The sequence below is a fragment of the Lampris incognitus genome, chromosome 6 (genome assembly GCF_029633865.1).
Source record: "Lampris incognitus isolate fLamInc1 chromosome 6, fLamInc1.hap2, whole genome shotgun sequence".
Lineage (NCBI taxonomy): Eukaryota > Metazoa > Chordata > Actinopteri > Lampriformes > Lampridae > Lampris > Lampris incognitus.
Genome location: NC_079216.1, coordinates 48,449,088 through 48,474,002, shown reverse-complemented (window position 1 = coordinate 48,474,002; position 24,915 = coordinate 48,449,088). Strand labels below are relative to the sequence as shown.

General features: G+C 40.1%; 1 protein-coding gene across 6 annotated transcripts in view; it reads left to right on the top strand.

Annotated features, from left to right (window-relative positions):
* Nucleotides 1-24,624, top strand: part of ppp6r3 (protein phosphatase 6, regulatory subunit 3) — a 109,414-nt gene extending 84,790 nt beyond the window's left edge. For 3 of the 6 annotated variants that reach the window (XM_056282741.1, XM_056282740.1, XM_056282738.1), the window contains exons 19-25: nucleotides 278-393; nucleotides 2,944-3,139; nucleotides 5,030-5,124; nucleotides 5,393-5,573; nucleotides 19,532-19,645; nucleotides 23,425-23,499; nucleotides 23,975-24,624. In XM_056282741.1, coding sequence (XP_056138716.1) covers nucleotides 278-393; nucleotides 2,944-3,139; nucleotides 5,030-5,124; nucleotides 5,393-5,573; nucleotides 19,532-19,645; nucleotides 23,425-23,499; nucleotides 23,975-24,026 — 829 coding nt within the window. In that variant the 3' untranslated portion in view covers nucleotides 24,027-24,624. The remainder of the gene's footprint in view (nucleotides 1-277; nucleotides 394-2,943; nucleotides 3,140-5,029; nucleotides 5,125-5,392; nucleotides 5,574-19,531; nucleotides 19,646-23,424; nucleotides 23,500-23,974) is intronic. The other 3 variants (XM_056282739.1, XM_056282742.1, XM_056282743.1) reach the window with 3 other exon arrangements.
* The last annotated feature ends 291 nt before the right edge of the window (nucleotides 24,625-24,915 follow it).

Genomic DNA, 24,915 nt, shown 5'->3' with positions numbered 1-24,915 from the left:
CTTGAATTGGTCAGACTACAATGTTTGACTGGCGATAAAGCAGTGCATGCAATGGAGAGAATTATTAAAAATGAATGAAACATCTGTTTATTGTACACAGAGACAAATGTGAACACACCACTAAAAACTAAACTATTTCAGTGTTCTCATTCAAAAATGCAGGCATGACAAATTGTAAAAAGATCTCAAATTCAGAGGACACAACATGGATAAAGATCCATTCACTGTGGAGACAGAAGAGGTATTGGCCTAATATGTCTTTTTCTGTATGCATCAGGAATTCAGGCAGCACTGACAGTGAAGAGAGTACAGATTCCGAGGAGGAGGATGTGAAGAGAGATCCATTTGAGGCTTCCAACCCCAGCAGTGATGACAGAATGGAAGTTGACACAGGTGTGGGTTTTTATGTGTTCTTGTGTCTTTGGAGGTGTGTGTAGAATGCCATTCAGAATTGAGTTTGCCTATTTAAATATGCAATAAATATTAAGCCTTGTATTTTCATCAAGTTAGCAATTTATTGAAGGATAGCCCCTTGAGTTGTAGCGTTTCATTTTCAAGGGGCTCCTATAGACAAATACAAAATTATAAAACAGGTACAAATAAAAACAGCATTACATAACAAACATACACTCTAAATAGTACACAGATAGACAACTCGCTCACCTTCTCCCACCCACACCCCCAGTCCTTGTACAAGAAACGTTGGATAAATGACCCGGATAATAAATCAATTACATCACCAAAAAGAGCAACTGAAGCAGTTTGTCTTCAAGTACACACAAATTCAAAGCATAAACAAGTTGAGAAAATAAAGATGTCCTGAAGCAGTGGAAAGAGGTAATAGATCGCAGAAAAAGAGGAAGATTATTCCAGTCGGATGTAACTTTATATTGGACTGACCTGCGTCAGACTTTGAAAATTCTGGGGATCAAAAAAAGGGATTGCATATGTCTGAGTGGATAGGAAGATCTACACAGAACCAAAACTGTTTCAAATAGGAGGGACAATTAAAGTAAACACATTTAAAGATGAACTAAACCCAATGAAATTGCCTTCTAGGTTTAAGCTGCAACCAATGAGTTCTATATGGACACCTCAAAACAAAGCTACATAGATAATTATACACAACATTAAGGGGCCTAAGAAAAGTGTCAGAGGTGTTCTGATAGAAGATGTCAGCATAATAAATAATAGGTCTTATCAACTGAGAAATTATTATTTTTCTGACTTGAAATATAAAGCAATTAATTGAGCAAAAAAAGTGAACTCAGGCAACCATATATTCTTTCATAATATCAATTTGGGGCTTAAAAGAGAGTTCAGGGTCAAGCCAAAGTCCAAGATATTTGAATGAATCAACTTTCTCAAGGGGTGACCCATCATCATAATACATATGCAAATCAAAGGGATATGAACGACCGTCACATACCAAATACCATGCTGCAGGACTTCTTATTCAGTAGCAGTTTGTTGTTATAAAACTCGTTTTAAACCAAATTAAAAACAAACTGTAAAGAATTCTGGATTTGTAATATAGCAGAGTTGGAAGTTAAATAACTGTCATCAGCAGAAACATAAACAAGACAATTGGAGCATATTTGAAGCAAGTCTTTAATAAGAATAAAAAAAAAAAGAAGTGGTCCCAAGGTAAAACCTTAGGGAACATCTTTTTCAACAATTAGACTGTTGTGAAACAAATTAAAAATGAACTGGAAAGTATTCTGGATTTGTAATATAGCGGAGTTGGAAGTTCAAATAACTGTCATCAGCAGAAACATAAACGATGATTAGAGCATATTTGAAGCAAGTCGTTAATAAGAATAATAATAAAAAAAAGTGGTTCCAAGGTAGAACCTTGTGGAACACCTTTTTCAACAATTAGACTGTGAACCTTGAAAAAGAAGTGGTACACAGAAATAATAAAAAAAATTGAGCTTTGATTTGATGGATGCTGAGATCTTCCAAATGAAGATAGTCATAAAAATCTTTCCTGACAAAACGTAACCTGCATAATAATTGCATTTGGTTAGTTGATGCTTTCCTAGTCATTATTTTGTATTATTAGATGAAATTGTGTTGGCACGGTGGCGCAGTGGTTAGCGCGGTTGCCTCGCAGCAAGAAGGTCCTGGGTTCGAGCCCCGGGGTAGTCCAACCTTGGTGGGTCATCCCGGGTTGTCCTCTGTGTGGACTTTGCATGTTCTCCCCATGTCTGCGTGGGTTTCCTCCCACAGTCCAAAGACATGTAAGTCAGGTGAATCGGCCATACTAAAGTGTGTGTGTGTGTGTGTGTGTGTGTGTGTGTGTGTGTGTGTGTGTGTGTGTGTGTGTGTGTGTGTGTGTGTGTGCGTGTGTGCGCGTGCGTGCGTGCGTGCGTGCGTGCGTGCGTGCGTGCATGCGCCCTGTGATGGCCTGGTGGCCTGTCCAGGGTGTCTCCCCGCCCGCCACCCAATGACTGCTGGAAATAGGCTCCAGCATCCCCGTGAGCAGGATAAGCGGTTCAGATAATGGATGGATGGATGGATAGATAAAATTGCAGTATAAAATAAAGATGTAGATCTTAAAAACACTTCTCCTTTTATAATTCGGGAAAAGATTCTAGCCTTCATGCCACTGCAACGTAGCCTTTTAAATGAATTGGGTTTGCCAACGCTAATATTGGATAATGGGACTAAAATGAGCCATGCTTAACATACCAAAATTGAAGCTGGCCTAATTTGTTCCACCCAGCATATACAGTACACTTTAATTTCATATCTTTGTAACCATCTACGTCTACACAATTTATCCAACATGTTCTGTTCAGTTTGTTCTAGGGTTCTACTGTGCTTTTGTTCACTGTTTCTACTGCTCTCACATATGATGGATAGAACTGATTGAGTTGAAATTGTTCCAGAGTTTTTATTACTTTTGTGGTCTTTGTTTATGTTTTGTTTTGTTTTAAGGGCCAGTGTGGACAGCTAATTTTGATGACATCCCCATGGATACAGGCAACTCCACTGTACCAGCCTCTAGCCCCAACAATCCTACCTCTTCCTCTTCCATGGCAGTGCTCCCTGAAACATCCTGGAGCCCTTCTTCAGCTGCTCCCTCGAATTCAGAAATGGGCTGGGCTGATTTCTCCAACTTCTCCCCTGTCAGGTAGAACAGGGCCCTCCCAAGTGTTGAGGTCATCAGAAAGTTCCTCATACCAAAGATTTACATTTATGAAAAGGGCTAACTGGATATAATGAGTTGTTTGGTCAGAATTTTACAATAGTTTGCTTGGTTTTGAGTCGGATATTTGAAAAATATTGTTAAATGTAGTTATTTACATATTGATATCAGAAATCTCTTCACACTGTACATGGCTTCAGCTAGGTTAGGTTTTGGTTTGAGACAGAAGTTTTTGTCATTTGTAGCAACCTTGATCCACTTCATATATTATATTTTTTTCACCCAATAACAACAATCAATTCTTTTCAAAATACAACCAGAAAAGGGCTAACTAATTTAGATGGGACCAGCCGGGAGATAGATGAAATAGCAGAGTCCTCAATTGGCTCTGAGAGGTTGTTTACAAATCAGCTATAATCTGATTGGACTAAACACCCAGTAAGCCTGTCTGGGCTGGAGTGTTTGACTACAGTAACAAAGGGACTGCTTTCTTGCAGGTCTTTCGGTTTAACTAGCGACTGTGTTAAAGCAACATAATGCAACTTTTTTTTTACCTCAAAATAACAGCTTCAAAATCATTTTGATGGTACACTGACCTGTAATAGGGAGAATGGTGTTTCTTTCATTCCTACTCCGTACCCTGAACGCCTGATCTTGCACTATTTAACTTGGATTGAGGGGGGTACGATCTCCCAAGAGTGACCCCCCCCCCCTTGCTCCTAGGGTTGCAACATCATTGTACCATCAAATTGATTTTGAAGCTGTTACTTTAAGGTTAAAAAAAAAAGGTAGTATAATATTGCTTTAACTGGTGACTTTCAGCTGAGTTTGTCCATGGATGTCATGGTAATGGCAGCTGTTCAAAAGCCTAAAAGTCTTAAATTATCTTAAATTGAATGATTAATATAGTATATATTCGTCTATTCCTTTTTGTCCTACATTATCTAAATTAAACGGTGTCACAGACAAGAAGCATTCACATTTCTTGACATTACTTTCAATGTGGGGAAAAAATATAGATTAGCAGATATAGTGTCTATAACGTTACAGGTTAAATGATTGAATATGGGTCACTGTTCGATTGAGGATAAAGATATAAAATACAGCCGAACTGCCAGCTGTGGTTTGTTTCCCCACATTATAAGAAATGTTACGAGGTGATTGACTCACGCTGAGCACAATTAAACTTATGTAAACGGTTAGCATAAATATTAAAACAGATGAGTATGTATTTAAAATTGATTAAAATAAAATTAAAAGCTTTGAGGAGGACACTACGTGTTGTGTTCGTGTTTTCAGCTGCTGCCGTCACTAAAGTCACCAGTTAACATGGTCACTTGTTAAACCGAAATACAGTGATAGCAGGAGTCTCTACTTTTCTAATTACCTTAAATTCTGTTTATTTAACATGTCATAATGTAGAAAATTACTGTGTATTTAACATGGAATAACATAGAAAATTATTGTTAAAACCAAACAAATCTATTGGGACCACAGCGCCCTCAGCTTAATAACTACGTAGATACATTGCCACTACTTTATTACTGCACAGAGCTAAAACCACAGATGAATGATTAGTCCACAACTATGCACAATGCTGACTAGTGGTTTTGATAGTTGACTATTCTGTGAAACCATACCATGACCTCAGGCATTCTATTTTTTCAATGTATTGACAATTCAAAATTAACTGAAAACTGATTTATCACATTCTAATAAATTACATCCATAGACACTGCAAAGCCTTGGCCTTTTTAAATAAAATGAAGTGCATAATAAATCCATGCATGTCAGTGATCAAAGTGTAGGGTTTTTTTTATTGGTTTCTTCTTCCTTTGTCTGCCAGTGGTATATTGTATTTGTTTTCACTCCCAGCCCTAAAGATCCTCTGAGGTGCAACTCTCCCATAGCCATGGAAACCAACGTAGAGACCATAGACCCACTGGGAGTCAATGTACCGATGCCAGAGGGTGAGATATACAAAAATTCATACTTATATTCACGTAGCCTACTATTTAGAGACATAGACAGTGAGATATACACAAATTCATACATATAATCATGTAGTCTATTATTTAGAGACAGATTTAGACCACTATAGTCTACACACATCTATAGAGCTTTATAGTGACTTTTGTTGATCATGGAATACCTTTGAAATAGCAGCTATTGGCCTAAGATATTTGCTGTATAAAAACTTAAGTAGGACTCGCTATCATCCTCCCTCTTTACCTCTAGACTGTGAGGGTTGGCCAGAAGATAATGTGGCCCCTCCCTCCTCATCACCTAAAGGTTGTAGGAACGAGGAAGAGACGTGTTGTGAGCAGCGCAGCATTACAGAGACGGTCATCAATGGCTCCATGAAAGAAACTGTCAGCCTCACTGTTGATGCCAAGACTGAGACTGCTGTCTTTAAGAGGTTAGATGTGCTCACAAATGAATACACAGAAGACGACAAGCCTCTGTAATAAATATTTGAGACTACTGTAATCAACTTCTTAACATAAAGGTGTCCTGTCCAAAGTGGGAGCTTGTCAGTACACTTCCCATTGTTGATGTACATCTGTATCTCACTTTTAATGTTCATACATTGGGGTTGCTAAATTTGGTGCCAAGTTACTGTTACCTTGACCCAAAAAAAAAAATCCTTTTTGATATTTGGAACAGAAATGTTGGCAAGTTTGAATTTGTGCATCAAAAATGTCTAACATTTTAGTACTGAGTATAGGCTTATCCAAGGGCCAGTAATTAGTCGTCTAACATATGTTTCTGTTAGTAAATGTGGGGTAGCCAGTAGATCTCATCACACATCGAGTTTTCAGGTTATGAAATATACGTCTGAATTGACTTAATTCTATGAATATGACAAGGATTATGACACAAACTCTTTGGAAATTTGTATATGGTATTGATCGCATAGACTTTGGGATGATTGGAATTATATGATAGTGCATTTGAGAGGAGGACTGGAGATTATTGCAAAATCAAGTTTGGTTTTTATATTTAACAGTTAGTAGCTAGAAGTTATTAGCTAACAGTTTGCAGCTACAAATACCATGATGGCTTGTATCACTAGCCAGCCAGCTTATAGATGCATAGACTACATACCATACATTATGCCAATTTATTATTCTCTAACATCTTGTGATCTTCAAGTTGGAGGCTGATCAACTTCAAATTCGAATTCTGGGTCTGATTCTATTTTGATACAGCTGAAAAGCTGCTATATTTCAGAAAAAGCAAGCTAGCAGATGTTGACACACCAGTGCGTGAACCCATGTGGATGTGTTTTCGTTTCACCTGTCAATCAAAAGTTGGATGGGAGGTCTTGTCACTTTGGTCGTACTCACTTCTCAAACAGGATTTTTTTTCCTCTTCTGTGAAAACTGGGTATGTCAAATGTGTTTAGTTCAATTAATTTTTACTGAAATTTAATGAAAATAGATGAATTGCCATTAGGAAACATCACTACATCAGTGTTTCGTAGGATTTGTCATATTCTATGCCACTAGACCAAACCTCTAAGTAAGATGGAATCAATTGCAGATCAAGCTTGTAGATGAACATTTACAGATGATTTAGTTTACATGTAGACAATGAGGACCAATCAAAGAAGGTTGAATCAGTTCATCTGGATACAATGTTTATTGACAGAATCTGTCAATAAACGTCATCAAGTCAAGTTATATGTCAAGTCATCTGTCAATAAATGTTGTATCCAGACGAACTGATTAAACCTTCTTTGATTTTCTTAACTGGATTATTGAGCATGCGTCAAGACCCAATGAGGACCAGCCTATTCTAGCATACAAAGCGCAATGATGGGAAAGTGCCTCACAACCAGTAATAAACACACCAAGACAAACATTGTCTAGCATGTAAACGTATTGAACAAATGCATTTGTTTATAATAGGTCACCAACAAAGAGTGGTGAAAGATGGTAAAACCAATATTTTTCTGGACTCAAAAATAAGATGTTTCTATAGTCCATCGATCCATTATCCAAGCCGCTTATCCCAATCGGGGTCGCAGGATGTTTCTAAAGTAAAACCCAAATTTTAACCTTAATGTTTTTGGAAAAGTTTAGTGATGTATGGTTTAAAAGAGTGTTAATTCAGCTGAAATACCCAAATAGATGTAGTAAGACTGTACCTGTTGGTTTATGATGTGCGGTTACAACTTTGACAACTTTGAAGAAGTTAAGTGTCTCTTTCGCATAGTATGTAAACATCATTAACAATAATCATAATCCTATACATCTGACACTATACAACATTATAAGAAGAGTAAGCAAAAGTAGATGCACAAGAGTAAATTATGGTATAATGTTACATTTGAACCATATTTATTGCTATACATAGTGAAAAGATCTGGCCATAAAACCGTCTCCTGGCCATAAGATTGAATCCCTTGTAATTAAGTTTATGGCTGACTGCCAGAGGGGATACTCAGCCTCTTTGATAAAACTTGGTTAAGTCTTAAGTTCTCAGCGATGGCTTTAGTAGCATAACTAGGGAAACGGCTGATAAGAGTGTCCATTATCTTGAAATGAACTCTTGGACCAATCAAACATCTTGTGATTTTTAATACGTCATGAAACACCTGTAGTCTCCATTTCATGGTCATCTGGTCTTGTTACACTTAAAGGAACTCCTTTGAGCTACGGCAGTGTATTTTCTATTAGTTTAAGGGTACGGTCACACATTCGCAAAATTAACATTGCCGAATATTCGCCTCCCATTCACTTCCATTCTATGCAAGCGAAGAAGCGAATAAAACATTTGCTTCTGTTGCAAAGGAAATTTGCATCTTCACTTCACTTGGAGTTCAACTTTGGTGAACTTTGACTGATGAATCCACAGCCTCAACCATAACAAAGAAGTGTTTGTGGTTGACCCCACTTGGTATCACATCCTGCACTGCGCACATTCAGCACGATAAGATAAGAATTTCGCCTTGGCAGGCGATGATCTTTCGCCTGCATTCGTGCATGTGTGACCATAGCCTAAGTGGGGGTGGGGGGTTACCTTACGTGGAGCTTAAAAATATATCAACCTTCACAGCTGTACACTGGTACAATATGGTTTGACAGATGTCAATGTTTTATTGTAATTCTCAGTGTTGAGGTTTTTGAGGTAAAGCAACTTTGCTAATGATCCTATCACAGTTCTTTCAATTTAAGCAATATCGACCCCAGTCATTTAAACACATTTCAGAAATTTGTGTCTCCAATATTGGTAGCTGTTCTGTGCAGGGTGGGTGGAGTAGAAAACTGTTTGAATCAGTTTTCTTTGACACTTCACAACATGATGATCCCCTCTTTGTCCCCTCAAGTCCCCCTGTGTCTGCTCATGCTCCATAGCATTGAGAATATAAATTGTGACTTGTTTGATTGACTGACACTCATAACCTGAGCTTCCTCTCTCTCTTGCTGTGCATTGTGGGTGTGGTCCTCTTCAGGGTGTTGAAATCTTATCGGTATGTACAGCCAATTAGAAAAGCCTGCGGCCGTAATGTAGTCTTGTTGTCACGTCAACCACCAACCAACCCCCTCTCCCTCCCTGTTTTAATCTTTGACCTCAACTCCTTTTTTATTCCATTTTCTCCATTCTGCATGCTGTTCTTCAAGAGGTGTTGTCAAAGTGCAGTTGTTGTTTTTTTTTTTTTTTAATTAACATAATTGTCTATGTAATAAATTTACTTTTTAAGGTGTAACAGTGCAGCTCAATTTAAGACCGGAGGTTCTTTCTTATAGTGAAAATCAGAACTCATTAATTCGTAACTGCCAATTCAAATTGGTTCATATAGACCAAAGACTGCCCTTTGTTTTTTCTTAACTCCTCATTTTTACAGCCCAAAAGCACTGAAAACGATAATTGATGCTCGTCATTTGACATGCTTTATTTTGAAGGTTTATGACGCACTGGAGGCAGGAGATTTGCCTCCAACCAGGTCTGTTACAGCAGCGGAAACCCACACAACACAGCTGTTTTGGTTGCTGGGTACTGTGTTGATGCTCCAGAGTTGAGACAAGGTCAGAGTAGGAGCATCAAGAGGTCTGATGTGCCAATTAATGCTTGTGGTGCACATTTGGCCATCTAAAAAAGTTATGTACTTAAAAATGCACACATCAGACGCTTTCATTGTGTTTTTGCTTTAAGTGGTATATTTTAATTGATTAAAAACCAACTTTTTCACCACTTATCTTCCTTATTGGCATTTGCCTACGGCCACAGTCCTGGTGAGATGTGTTATTTGAAATAGAATTCACTGATGTTTCAAGTACTTGTTCTCGAACATAATATCTGAGGTTAAGAACCCATTTACAGGTTTTTGACTATGTACTCAGACAAAAAACGTGTTATATCCAGAATGTATGCTAATGAACAGATAAGCCACAGTACGAAACTCGATTGCTCGACATAAATTCAGTTAATTTAAACCATGCAACCCAGCAGTTGTCAGTTGGATGAGAATCTGGTTGTAAGTAGATATTTAGGAAGGGTTGTTGAGCATTAACTGGACTCGTTTAAATGAGCAGTGATTTTTTTTTTTTTAAGATTATTTTAAATTCAAGCCTTAATGAAATTTGAGTGTCTTGAAAACGTTCGTGAGAAGCACAAATGCATGAAACAACTTGAGCTTCTCAATTAAGGCTAGTTTATTTAGAATGAGAAAGGGGCTTTTGCAGGCAACAGTAGCAAGCGTTGGGACATTTTCACATATAACTTTTTAAAGAACCAGACTCCACAAGGTTGTTTTATTGTATGATCGTGAATTCTCAAATTGTGGCAGGAGCCTTTTATTTACCTCAACTGAAGAAAGAACCAGGCCTTTATTTGAGACAGGCTATTAATGGAGACCGGTCATTATTTAAAAACCATTAAACAGGCAATGTGGACCACAAGATACTCTCTTTGAAAACCTGTAGGGGCCAACAGTGACAGTTTTGACCCAATCAGCTCACTATTTATGAAAGTTTGATCGGTTTCTAGTGTCTGTATCACATAATTTGGTTGAATTTATAAGTTTTTATTCAGCCTGGTCAGCAACTATCTTGGCGGCCTTTACTGTAGGGGACGGTGAGTGTATGATAAAAGAGGAGCTAGTATCGTGTATTTCTTAAATTAAGTGTTCATATAGGCTCATTAATTATTAACATTGTCTTGACATGTTGATAAAGAAAAAACAAATTATTTTTCATGCTCTTCTTTAATAAACTTTGACCTCTACATATCCTCAGGAATACGTTGCCAGATTAGGGGTCGTAAAGGGTCAATTTTTTAGTATTGAGAAAACACAGAAATATGAATCAGTTCATCTGGACACAAAGTTTATTGAGAGAAACGTTTCATCACTCGTCTAAGTGACCTCTTCAGTCTCAACTGACTGCAGATATTATCCCCACCCTTATAAACAATGCAGTGGCATAAAGACAAACAACGATCAGTTTCATATGCAAATTGCTGTAACTATTAACCAGAGTTACAATGGCAATGTGTACTACTCAGGGGATTGAAATCACAGCATTGTGCTCTGATGTATTCGCTTAGCCCCCCCCCCCCCCCCCCCCCCCGTTTCAGGGATGGTCGTTCCCTATTCGCATAGATGGCCTCATGGACTCTGTTTAAACCAGCATTCTGCCCTATCAAGGATGTGCACACCCTCTTCCTTGAAGGAGTGGCCACTGGCCTGTAGATGGGTGTAGACGACCATCACTCAAACAGCGAAGCGGGGGGGGGGGGGGGGGGCTAAGAGTACATCCGTCGCCATTTTCCAGTGCTGTGATTGCAACCATTCCCCAATCCTTTGTGCACAGTGCCATTGTAACTGTAGTTAATGGTCACGGCAATTTGCATATGAAACTTGTTTTTGGTCGTTATGCCACTGTATTGTTTATAGGAGTGGATATACTTACAGTCAGTGGGGACTGAAGAGGTCACTTAGGGCCCAGACACACCAAACCGACTAGCGGTGATGAAGGCCGACTGTTGCGTTGCCTGCCGTCTGGGCCAAAAAGTAGCACTTGAAGGCACCAGAAATACTACAGCCGACAGCCCACTAGCATGTACGTTCTGCACTGATTCGCTAAGCTGAGCAGCCAATCGGAGTGATCTCTCTCACCGACGGGCTCTGCCAATTCAACATGCTGAATCGGCCGAAAAGCCTGTCTTTCATTTTCTTCATTTATCAGTCCCTCAAAGTACTCCTTCCACCTTTTCAACACACTCTCCTCACTTGTCAACACATTTCCATCTCTATCCTTGATCGCCCTAACCTGCTGCACATCCTTTCCAGCTCGGTCCCTCTGTCTAGCCAATCGGTACAAGTCAATTTCTCCTTACTTAGTATCTAACCTCTCATACAACTCACCAAACACCTTTGCCACCGCTCTCTTTGCTTTACACTGGATCTCCTTGTACTGGATCTCCTTGTCTACTTTCTTCATCTCTCTGACTATCCCACTTCTTCTTTGCCAACCTCTTCCTTTGTATACTTGGCTGTACTTCCTCATTCCACCACCAAGTCTCCTTGTCTTCCTTTCTCTGTCCTGATGACGCACCAAGTGCCTCACTATTTCTGAAGTGGTTGCCCAACCATCCGGAAACTCTTCACTACCACCCAGCACCTGTCTTAACTCCTCCCTGAACTCCACGCAACAGTCTTCCTTCTTCAACTTCCACCATTTGATCCTTGGCCCTGCCTCCACTCTCTTCTTCTTGGTCTCCAAAGTCATCCTACAGACCACCATCCGATGCTGCCTAGCTACGTTCTCCCATGTCACCACCTTGTAGTCTCCAATCCCTTTCAGATCGCGCCTTCTACAAAAAATATACTCCACCTGTATACACGTTCCTTCACTCTTATACGTCACCCTGTATTCCTCCCTCTTCTTGAAATGTACATTCACTGGCCACTTTATTAGGTACACCTTGCTAGTACCAGGTTGGACCCCCTTTTGCCTTCAGAACTGCCTTAATCCTTCGTGGCATAGATTCAACAAGGTACTGGAAACATTCCTCAGAGAGTTTGATCCATATTGACATGATAGCATCACGCAGTTGCTGCAGATTTGTCGGCTGCACATCCATGATGCGAATCTCCCGGTCCACCACATCCCAAAGGTGCTCTATTGGATTGAGATCTGGTGACTGTGGAGGCCATTTGAGTACAGTGAACTCATTGTCATGTTCAAGAAACCAGTCTGAGATGATTCGAGCTTTATGACATGGCGCGTTATCCTGCTGGAAGTAGCCATCAGAAGATGGGAACACTGTGGTCATAAAGGGATGGACATGGTCAGCAACAATACTCAGGTAGGCTGTAAGGTTGACACGATGCTCAATTGGTACTAAGGGGCCCAAAGTGTGCCAAGAAAATATCCCCCACACCATTACACCACCACCACCAGCCTGAACCGTTGATACAAGGCAGGATGGATCCATGCTTTCATGTTGTTGACGCCAAATTCTGACCCTACCATCCGAATGTCGCAGCAGAAATCGAGACTCATCAGACCAGGCAACGTTTTTCCAATCTTCTATTGTCCAATTTTGGTGAGCCTGTGCGAATTGTAGCCTCAGTTTCCTGTTCTTAGCTGACAGGAGTGGCACCCGGTGTGGGCTTCTGCTGCTGTAGCCCATCTGCCTCAAGGTTCGACGTGTTGTGCGTTCAGAGATGCTCTTCTGCATACCTCGGTTGTAATGAGTGGTTATTTGAGTTACTGTTGCCTTTCTATCAGCTCGAACCAGTCTGGCCATTCTCCTCTGACCTCTGGCATCAACAAGGCATTTTCGCCCACAGAACTGCCGCTCACTGGATATTTTCTCTTTTTCGGACCATTCTCTGTAAACCCTAGAGATGGTTGTGCGTGAAAATCCCAGTAGATCAGCAGTTTCTGAAATACGCAGACCAGCCCGTCTGGCACCAACAACCATGCCACGTTCAAAGTCACTTAAATCACCTTTCTTCCCCATTCTGATGCTCGGTTTGAACTGCAGCAGATCGTCTTGACCATGTCTACATGCCTAAATGCATCGAGTTGCTGCCATGTGATTGGCTGATTAGAAATTTGCGTTAACGAGCAGTTGGACAGGTGTGCCTAATAAAGTGGCCGGTGAGTGTATATTCACCACAGCCATTTCCATCCTTTTCGCAAAATCCACCACCATCTGTCCTTCAACATTTCCCTCCTTGACATCATACCTACCCATCACTTCTTCATCCCCTCTGTTCCCTCACCAACATGCCCATTGAAGTCTGCTCCAATCACCACTCTCTCCTCCTTGATTACACTCTCCACCACTTAATCCAGCTCACTCCAGAATTCTTCCATCTCACACCCAACGTGCGGGGCATATGTCCTGATAACATTCATCAATACACCTTCAATTTCCAACTTCATACTCATTGTTCTGTGTGACACTCCCTTCACCTCCAGCACTCTTGACATACTGTTCTTTCAGAGTTACCCCAACCCCATTTCTCCTCCCATTCGCACCATGGTAGAAAAGTTTGAACCCACCTCCAATGCTCCTGGCCTTAATCTCCTTCCACCTGGTCTCTTGCACACACAGTATACCTACCTTTCTCCTTTCCATCATATCAGCCAGCTCTCTCCCTTTACCAGTCATAGTACAAACATTCAATGTTCCAACTCTCACCTCCACACTCCTACCCTTCCTTCTCTCCTGCTGCCTCTGGACATGCCTTCCCCCTCTCCTTCTCTTTTGCCCAACAGTAGCATAGTTTCCACTGGCACCCTGCTGGCCAACAGTACCAGTGGCAGTCGTTGGTAACTCAGGCCTCGACCGATCCAGTATTGAAATCGGATTTATGATCCGCATATTTGATTTGGCAAAGATTTTACGCCGGATGCCCTTCCTGACGCAACCCTCCCCACTTATCCGGGATTGGGACCGGCACTAAGAATGCACTGGCTGCGTACAGGCTTCTATGTGCCAAAAAATGTTGTAAAACAAATAATTTTGCTTTTATTTATGACATGGTACTTATGGCTTTTGGTATCGCATTTTATTCTTAGGTAAAATCAAATACAGATTCTCCATTTTAGCCTTCATTTGGCCCCTGCATCCCCATTATAGTCTGGATCAGAAGAGCACACCTCCTTCTGATATAAAATGTGCTTTTAATGGTAAATCCCTGGGGTAAAATATGTTGTAAAAGGCACTGTTCTATGAACAATAAATTGTAAATACGCTTGATGTCTTTTGAAAAAAGTTGAGAAAATAGAGAATCAAATTTTTAGTTAACGTACTTCATCAAAGAAATTTTTTTAAATAGATTGAGGATTTTGTCAGGTTTTGTGCCTTAGTAGACAATATATTCCAGAAGATACAACTCATAAAATCTGAGTACAAAATTTTAATGTATTTTATGAAGGGTAAAAATCCACCAAATCAAATGATATTTCATTACACATTCTACTGTTGTGCTTGTTTAAGGATTAATTTTTCCTTTTCAAAAGTATGTTTTGTGCCATAATGTTTAATTTCTAATTTAGGCACAGCAGACATGCAGCAGATTTGCGCTTTTGTGGCTTTTTCCGAAGCTGTTCTGTGACAATAAAAAACTGCTTTTTTTTATTTTGGTGTTCTAACAGCTTTTATTTCATCATTCACTGTTCTGCAGTAATATTGTTTGTCTGTTCAACAGAAGCATCGCTCCATCGGCATCACATTTCAATCTTTATTCCTGCTGGAGTTGTTTCTAACATGTACATGTTTATTGCTGCTCCAGTGTTCATGCAGCCTGATTTTAAATATTCACCTGCAATATACGGAGACTATAATGTCACAATCCATGGTAAAGATGCCAGTTAGTATTATGTAATTTGACGCCATGGTCCAGATAGATAAATAACAGTTCATTAATGGAGAAAAGTCACAGATTTCATTTTTAAATGTGAAACTCAGAGCAACAAAGTGCTGGGTACGGCATGAGTGACTATGATGTTGTATTGATTTAATTACTGCTGTGGAAATATGCTGAATAGACCACCTGAACATTTCTGTAATATTTGTATTTTTTAACCTGTCCTTTATCTGGGACTGACCTTTGCCTAAACAAGCCACACGCCAGGCTATTGCTTGAGATTGGCCAATTTTTGAAACCCAGCTTTTATTGAAAATGTATGGTTGTCTAATTCTTTTCACATTGAACTAATACCAAGTGCACCTTTTGGTGGAAGTACACCAAGAAATTAGAAAATTATTACATGAATGCAGTGCATTGTGGGTTAACATCGTAATGTTTTGGTTGCTTTCAGCCACAGAGAAAGTTTGGCAGTGCATGATTTATTGTCTTAAATCATAGGCTCACATGGTGAGAAAAAAGGGTAAGATAACTAAACTACATGAGCTGAGCACCATATTGTCAGGATGCTCAAAATTGATTCAAAAAAACTGTTTTTTTGCCCTGCCATAAACTGAAAGTGCATTGCATCACGACATAATTTCCTTTATTTTGATCAGAATGAACACTCTTAAAACAACCATGGGCGGTCAAAATGACTGCCGGTTTTTAAACTCTATATTCTGTCAAGATAAATAACCAGTTGAGATATTAATGCATTGCATATGTTAGTATGTCTGTAGGAAACGACTGACACCAAAATTAACATTTTAACAACTATAATACTATTTTTAAACAATTTAAACTTCAGAGAGACATGGTCAAACTTGAATAGCAACATTGAAAAAGTGAAACTATTACCTGAAAAACAAAATGGAAAACACATATTGCTAATCTAACAAACATAGACCTATAAAACGTGAAATGTGAAAAAGAACTGAAAATAAATATTGAAACAGTCCCAAACAATGACTGGAACTTAAAAACTACTAGAATGACCATGGGCCATCAAAATAACCGCCCACGGTTTTTAAACTCTATAATCTGTCACGATAAATACCCAGTTGAGATATTAATGCATTGCATATGTTAGTATGTCTGTTAAGAAACGACTGACACCAAAATTAACATCTTAACCATTTAAAATCGCCGCTGTCCAACGCCTGTAAATACTGCAATGCCTTGGTGGGAGTCATGGTGCATCTGAAACGGCGTCTGTAACGACGTGTTGGCAATAATCAAAAATCAAGTTTAGACTGTTACTCTGCACTAGAGAACACTAATATGTTTCTAGGACAGAGCAATGAACTTCACGAAGAAAATGACGTGACCAACACACGTCATAAATAGTGACATGACATGCAAATTACGAGCTGTCTTTTTGACCACTCATGGTCATTTTAGTTAGATCTTATCGTAACTTTTTTGTGCAATTGATTGATCTAAAATTGATTTAAATGCAACTATATGCAATTTTAGGAGCAGTCAGGGAGCGGCAGGTCTGTGTCTCCCCCCCCCACACACACACACACAAAGTTATTAAACTTTGAAAATCCAAAACCGTCAAAATGGCGGCCTTGGTCGTTCTAGTGCTAATTCAGATTTTCACACCAGAAATGGCTGACTGGAAGTGGATTTCAAAGTTGGTGAACTTTTTGGACTAGATTGGTGTACACCTAAGTCAACATCAAGTGTTCACATCTGTCAAAAAGATCTGGGGCTGTATTTATGAAGTATCATCTTGGGACTAATAGTATTCTGAAGTGTCACTGAAATTCCTTCTTAAAACCAATTGAAGAAGCTGCTGAGACCATCCTTTACTAAGGAATTGGGTGAAATCTTATGAAGGGAGGAAAGAGCGAGGATGACCCCATTGTCATGTAATGTTTCATGAACGTGCTCACTAACTATGCCCACAGTGATTGGTTGATAGAGGACTGGTCTGTGTCAGTAAATTCTTCATAACAAAACTCTTTGACTCTCAGCTCGATTGGGTTTCTGAGACACTTCGGAAAGGATTCTGATGTGGATTCTGTCCGCACAGTAGACTAACAATGCATAGGAGGGAGATACAAATCATGTTACCATAGTCAAATGAAGAGTTTATTTTTTAAGAAAATGTAAGTGCCACCAATTACATACATGAAACCAAAAATAAAATTCTGACTTAATCAAGTATGGTATATTTTCAGGTAATTCATGCAGCCTCTTACATGGCTAAAACCTCCAAAAATGCAGCCTTTTCATTCATAATGTTGGATGACTGACTGACGGCAACAAGTCCAAAATATTGCTGTGGAAATGAAAATCAAATTGAACTTAAGACCAGCATTTACTTATCGCACAACTTGCCCATGAAAGGAAAGAAATAATTAAAGCCAAATTTGAACCTGGGATCATCTTCCAATTTAATAGCAGCAGCTGTGAATGGCAACAGCCATTTCTGGGACTGTCATGGTAAATGGACCGCATTTATGTAGTGCTTTTCTAGTCTACCGACCCCTCAAAGTGCTTTACAGTGTATGCCTAACATTCACCCATTCACACACACATTCATACACTGCTGGTGGAGGCTGCCATGCAAGACGCCAACGTGCTCATCAGGAGCAGTTTAGGGGTTCAGTGTCTTGATCAAGGACACTTAAACACACTCCCTGGAGGAGCCGGAGATTGAACCAGGAGCCTTCTGATTATTAGACGACGCGCTCTACCTCCTGAGCCATGCCGACCAAATAATTTGGTCCTATCGACAACCCCTAATGTTTTACAGATTTAGGAGGTAGTTGTAGTGCTAAAATGCTTCATAAACTACTCTTAGCCAAAAAAATCTAAGAATCTTAAAATTAGAACTGACATGGGCGTCCGGGTGGCATGGTGGTCTATTCCGTTGCCTACCAACACGGGGATCACCGGTTCGAATCCCCGTGTTTTATCCGGCTTGGTAAGGTATCCTTACAGACACAACTGGCCGTGTCTGCGGGTGGGAAGCTGGATGTGGGTATGTGTCCTGGTCGCTGCACTAGCGCCTCCTCTGGTCGGTCGGGGTGCCTGTTCAGGGGGAGGGGGAACTGGCGGGAATAGCATGATCCTCCCATGCGCTACGTCCCCCTTGCGAAACTCCTCACTGTCAGGTGAAAAGAAGTGGCTGGTGACTGCACATGTATCGGAGGAGGCATGTGGTAGTCTGCAGCCCTCCCCGGCTCAGCAGAAGGGTTGTAGCAATGACCGAGACAGCTCGGAAGAGTGAGCTAATTGGCCAGATACAATTGGGGGGGAAAGGGGGGGGCGGTTAAAAAAAGAGAAAAGAAATTAGAACTGATACACCCATGATTTTTAGGATTTTCTCCTAAATAAGCAAGCTTTAACCTTAAGATGCTTCATGAATGTAGTCCCTTAATCACTGTCAATGAAAGGGAGGCCAAACCATTTTCTAAGAAATGGATTTTGGGCCTCATGCAAGAACCATTTATACGTACAAATCTATTCTTAAAAAGCGGGTAAAAACTATGTAGAAAACTTTTGACATTCTTCAATTTTCTTTATCGTTTCAGATTTATTGTTGGTAATCAAAATTTGAAAGTGCTTTTGAACTTTCGTATTCAAATACATACAACAGTTCCATTGCTCAATTGTTTCTTTAAAAGAGTGTTGAAGGCCATGAATAATTTATACCAAATATGGAAATACTATTTGATATTGGAGAATGCTATTGGCAGCTCAAATGTATTGAAACAAATTTGCTAACGAAGAACCTAACATTGTAAAACAATATTCTTCAGAATTTAATGTTTAGCGCTATTATACTTCACCTAACCAGGCCATAGGGATTGAACTGTACAGTAAACAAGACTGATCTGTTTGCCGAGACCGAAAATGTCATGAGTCTTATTTCCATTGTTCCGGCTCAAATTGCTAAGTTTAAGCTAAGATAAAATTTTCACTTAAAAACTGCAGTCATAACTTGATTTTCTTTTAAAGGCTTTTTTTTTTTAAATTAAGCCATGCTTCTGTAACGCTAATTTTTACGTGCTATAAATGGATTTTAAATCATATACTCAGCATTGAACCATTTGAATTTTGGTTGGAGTTTAACTGTTGGCTTGGCCTTAACAAGCTTCTTAGTGATCCTCTGGCAAAAAGCACGAATGGCGGCTGGCAGATTTCTTCCACTAGTATCAAAATCTCTTTATGGTCCTCCCAACAATTATCAGCACTGTGGTTGCAAAGAAGTAGAATAATGGTATGTAAGATAAAAAGAAATGGACATTCACTGTTCACCATCTGCTGTACATTTTATCGATTTGGCAGCATCTTGTTTCTTTAGTATCAAGTCCACATTTCAACACCTTCATCCTTTTCCTGTTTCACCTTACCATGTTATTTCATTCAGCATGCATCTCTGTTCACATCTGTGTTTTGTGTGTCCTGTGTATATGGGACGGGGTTATTTGAAGTTGGCTTTAATGTGTATGTTCTGTGTTTGTGTATGTGTTTTGTTCCAGTGCTGAAGATAAGTGTGGTTCATCAGAGGAGTACTCAATAGGGGAGTTTGGGGAGGTGGAGAGAACAGGCCTCACCTTCAACAACCAAGCCACAGCTCCCTGCCCCCAAACAGGGTCAGACACCACATATACGTTGATTGGATAATCTTGAGCATTATGTCTGCACTGTTCCTGAAACTCAAAGTTGAAATGTTTGAGACAATTGGCACCAAAACATTTGGTCATGTCATACCATAGCCATTATAGCAACTCGGTTTTTGATGCATCCATGGCTTGAAAATTGTAAATGTTACTGAAATGAATAATCCTGCCTAATTTGAAGCCCTGAAGGTAGGTAAGGGAAATGCCCAGTTATGCCTATGCTGTCATTTTTAATTTTATAAAATGTTATATAATGCATCAGAGTCATCATTATAATGGCAACATTACAAGTTGTAGCTTCCTCAGCTACATACCAGTTGTCAGTCAGCAATCAAGAACAATTACCCTTTAAATACCTAATAGCAATCTAGTCCACACCCAAGAGCATAATTCAAATTATCATTGTTGCGTAGGCGAGACTGGATGTGCCAGATTGCCTGCCTGATCAAGCCAGTATAACTAAAAAATAGCATTAACAATATTTGAAATAGTTGTAGTTGGATATAAAGGATTTTGTTTCATTCATTTCTCCACCTGCTAACCAGTAACAAAAGATGACCTGCTACAAGTCTTATACCCTATTTACACCTGGTCATTTCAAGCATTTTGGGTATCCAGATTATTTAGGCTATTATTATTATTATTTATTACTTATTATTAGTTTTATTATTCTGAGAGTCAGCAACTCCAAGTCTTTGAGGCCATGGTTCTCTACCGGAAAATGGTGGATTGCTCGCTCCGGGTTGGGGGTGAGTTGTTGCCTCAAGTGAAGGAGTTCAGGTATCTCGGGGTCTTGTTCACAAGTGAGGGTAAGATGGAGCAGGAGATTGACAGGCGGATTGGTGCAGCATCAGCAGTAATGCGGACGTTGTACCAGACTGTTGTGGTGAAGAGGGAGCTTAGCCGGAAGGCAAAGCTCTCAATTTACCAGTCAGTCTTCGTTCCAATCCTCACCTATGGTCATGAGCTTTGGGTAGTGGCCAAAAGGATTAGATTGCGAATACAAGCGGCTGAAATGAGTTTCCTCTGTAGGGTGTCTGGGCTCAGCCTTAGAGATAGGTTGAGGAGCTCAGACATCTGGAGGGAGCTCAGAGTAGAGCCGTTGCTCCTTCGCGTCGAAAGGAGCAAGCTGAGGTGGTTCAGGCATCTGATTAGGATGCTTCCTGGGCGCCTTCCTTTAGAGGTTTTCTGGGCACGGCCAACTAGGAAGAGACACCGGGGTAGACCCAGAACTCGCTGGAGGGACTACATGTCCAATCAGGCCTGGGAACGCCTTGAGATCCCCCAGGAGGAGCTGGAGGGCATTGCTGGGGAGAGGGACATCTGGAGTGCCCTACTTAGCTTACTGCCACCGTGACCCGACCCCAGAGAAGTGGCTGATGATGAGATGAGATTATTTTGGATAGGGATTTTTTGCTTAAAAATGCAGGTGTAAAGGCACCTGAGATGGATTAAGAACAGATTGAAATCTGATCACCTAAACGACCTTAGGAGGTGGTCTGAGATGCATTCTTGTCGGATGTTAAACAAGTGTAAATGCATTCATCTCTTCAAGTCCCATATGGCAACCTGAACGCCCACTGTATAATGTCCCACAACATAGCCATCCCCCAAAGTGGAAACACATGTAGCTTCATTATCACAAGCATGGAGGACATGTATGGTTAGAGTTGGAGCAAAACTAAAATGTACAACAACATGTCAGGAGATTAGTTACTCAGTCACTGTCACTGAAAGTGTCAAATGCTATCCTGCACGACCAAACACAATGCCCCCCATGTTGCTCTTTCAGTAATTGTTGTATTCATTATGGTACACACTTCTAGCTATGTAAAACCGCTATCTCCCCTACTGCCTTCTATATTGTGATGACCCGCCAGAGCGGGGTTTTCCCTCCAGCGTGCAGAATACACAAGAGTGCGAAGTGCAGGGGGTGTTCGGGTAGCATAGCGGTCTATTCAGTGGCCTACCAACACGGGGATCTCCAGTTTGAATCTCCGTGTCACCTCCGGCTTGGTTGGGCATCCCTACTGACACAACTGGCCATGTCTGCGGGTGGGAAGCCAAATGTGGGTATGTGCCCTGGTCGCTTCACTAGCGCCTCCTCTGGCCTGTCGGGGCACCTGTTTTGGGGGGGGGGGACTGGGGGGAATAACGTGATCCTCCCACGCGCTACGTCCCCCTGGCGAAATTCCTCACTGTCAGGTGAAAAGTGGCTGGCGACTCCACATAGTATATCGGAAGAGGCATGTGGTAGTCTGCAGCCCTCCCCGGATCGATAGAGGGGATGGAGCAGCAACCGGGACGGCTCAGAAGAGTGGGGTAATTGGCCGGTTGCAATTGGTGAGAAAAAGAGGGAAAGAAAAGAATGCAAAGTGCATTTTGGTAGTGTCTGCCATCTCTACACAAACCATAGATGCCTGAAGCTGTGCGCCGTTACACGTTGCGTATATCCACGCAATTGATATTTTTAATTTTTAGGTGCCTGTTTGTTCCTGTTTTAAATTGTAATGGTAATTTGGATATTTTAGTAGAAAAGTGCAATTTGAGTAAAAAAAGAAATTGGGTATAAAAGTGCTGTATAAATGCCATCCATTATTTCATATATTGTTGGCAAGTGACAGTTGTCGATTGCTTGATTTATAAATAGGGGTTTTGTCATATAGTGTTAAAACATGTGCACATGTATGTCTGCAAGCACAGTTGAGTCTTAATATAATGGGGGTATGGTGTTTGTTTGCACCATTCTTGTTCATACTGAGATGGCATTCTTCAGGTGCCACTGACCCACGTTTATAGTTTAACAGAGAAGTTGGTTAAAATTACATGTGGGGTAGTGCAATCTAGTTTCTATCTGGCTAATGGAGACGCATTTCAATGAAAGTCGTAAATGTGGTGGGGATAAAATCACATCCAGATTAAATCTGCATACAAGTCGCATAAAATAGTAAATGTAAATGGACGCTTAGAGTTGGACAAATCAGTCTTTTATTAAGAAAGAAAAAAAATTGATGGCAGTCCTTTTTCATCGTTGTACAATAGCTTGTTCTTTTTGTTGATTTTTACACTAACAATGTTTTGAGTTGTACTGTTTTGTAGTAAATAAATTCTATATTATAAAGAAAAATAGGAATTGTATATCCAAGTTATTAAACTTTTTTTTTTTTACTTGTTTAATGATGGACTTGACGGTGACAACCTGTGCAAAGAGGCTTAAGCTCTCACATGATATGTGCTTGGGTACTTTATCAATGGAGCTAACCTATATAACCTTCTGTCATCAATAGAGCCTCTATTAAAGATAAGTCAAGTCAGTTTTATTTGTATAGCCCAATATCACAAATTACAAATTTGCCTCAAGGGGCTTTACAGAAATGCAACATCCTGTCCTTAGACCTTCAATAACATGTCATTTCAGAAAAGGCCTTCACTGAAGTGGGTGTAGCACCACATGATGTATCCCAATAGCAGTGTTGTCTGTACCTGGGAAGATCAAATTCTACGTAATGTGCGTTCTTAGGGAAAACATGGAAATGGTCTGTTGCACTAATAGACCCATAACTTACATGGGAACTTTACAAAGCAAGTGGTAGCAACTATCTTAGCAGTCAAATTATGATTGCACTGATCATTTATTCGGTGGTAATTATTTTCTAAGATTCTGTTTGTTTCTCTCTCTCCCACTCTCTCTGTCTCCCTACCTCCCTCCCTCTCTTTCTCTGCATTTCCGCTTTCTTCTGTCGTAATTTTAGTGATGAGAAATGCCGGTCCTCAGTGGAGGTTCTCAATGGTCCTTTAGGGGATATATCAGCCATTGCAGAGGCTAAGTATGTCCTAACTATCTATTCTTTTTGGCTCACACGTGTCTGGGATCATACTTAGCAGTTTGTGTCGTTAAACATATGAATTGCTACAATTTGGTCAGTTTTGCCACCATGCCTACCCTGCCAGTGTGTTTGTTTAATATTTCAACTATTTTTCAAGGTTAATAGATTAGACTGAATGGATGATAAACTTGAAAAATGTGCACTCATAATGTACCAGACTTACTTGGTTTCACTTAGTTATATATGTAGAAGAGAGGCAATAATGTGACCAGAATCCATTCTAAAATCCATTCTAAGTTTACATTTTTTAAATCAAATACTGATGTTTTTGGTAGTAGTTTGCCCACACCAAACAGCATAGTATTTATTTAGCACTATTGGTATGGTTGTGCGCTCTGACTATATCTTTTCCTCCCTCTCCCCCTTTGTCTACTTCTCTTTCCTGGAATATCTCCATTTCCCTTTTATCTCCAAGACTGGATCACAGTGAGTTGTCCTCCGAGCCACCTGTAAATGGGCCAGTGTGAGGGTTGCCAGTAGCCAGCTTGCTTTTGCCTTCCAGGGCCCTCCTGGCCAGTCAGCTGAGGCTACTGCTCAGAGCTACATCCAATTACACCACACCACCAGGACCAGCAATACTTCCTCGACAGACAGGCTCCACAGATAGACACAGGTGTACAGCCACACGATGAACTGAAAAGTAAAACAGAAATGAGGCATACTAAGGAGACACATTTTTTGCATTTGTTTATATAATATTGTTCCTATGAGGTGATGTGGCTGATATCTTGTCACCCGAAAGTTGCATAATGTTGCTATAGTTAAACAACTGATTGTATGAATAAAATATTTTATAAAAGAAAAATGTATACAGAAATGAAACCGTGAAGTTAAAGAAAAAAAAAGATTGGTGAATGCCCACGTAAGTGTGACCCAGCAAACCTATAAGCTTACTAGATAGATTTATTACCCTGAACAACAATCTGTGATTTAATTTCAGGGTAAAGACGATGGCTACCATGTTTGAATTCTTTGCTCGGTATTGATCTGTTTCACTGAGCAAAGCCTCCTCTAAGGAATGGAATTGAAACTGTTTTCAAAAGATACAAAAACCTTATTGGTTTATTTTGCCACAGATATTTGTAAATGTTTGTTCTCTTGTATTCTTGTGCATTGAGCAGATTGACAAGAATTTTTGGTATAATTTTTAACTTTATTTATTATGGAAGTCAGATTATGGTAATGTTTTGTTACTGAAGAGCCCATGCTGTGTTAATGACAACTGGGATGTTTTCCAACCTTCCAGATAGAGGAATAAACCAGAAAAGGAATGTGTCAACATAAAGCCGAACCTAGGGAGTTGAAATCACACACTGAGCTTGTGGGTCAGACTCTGAACAGGATACTTTCCCCTCC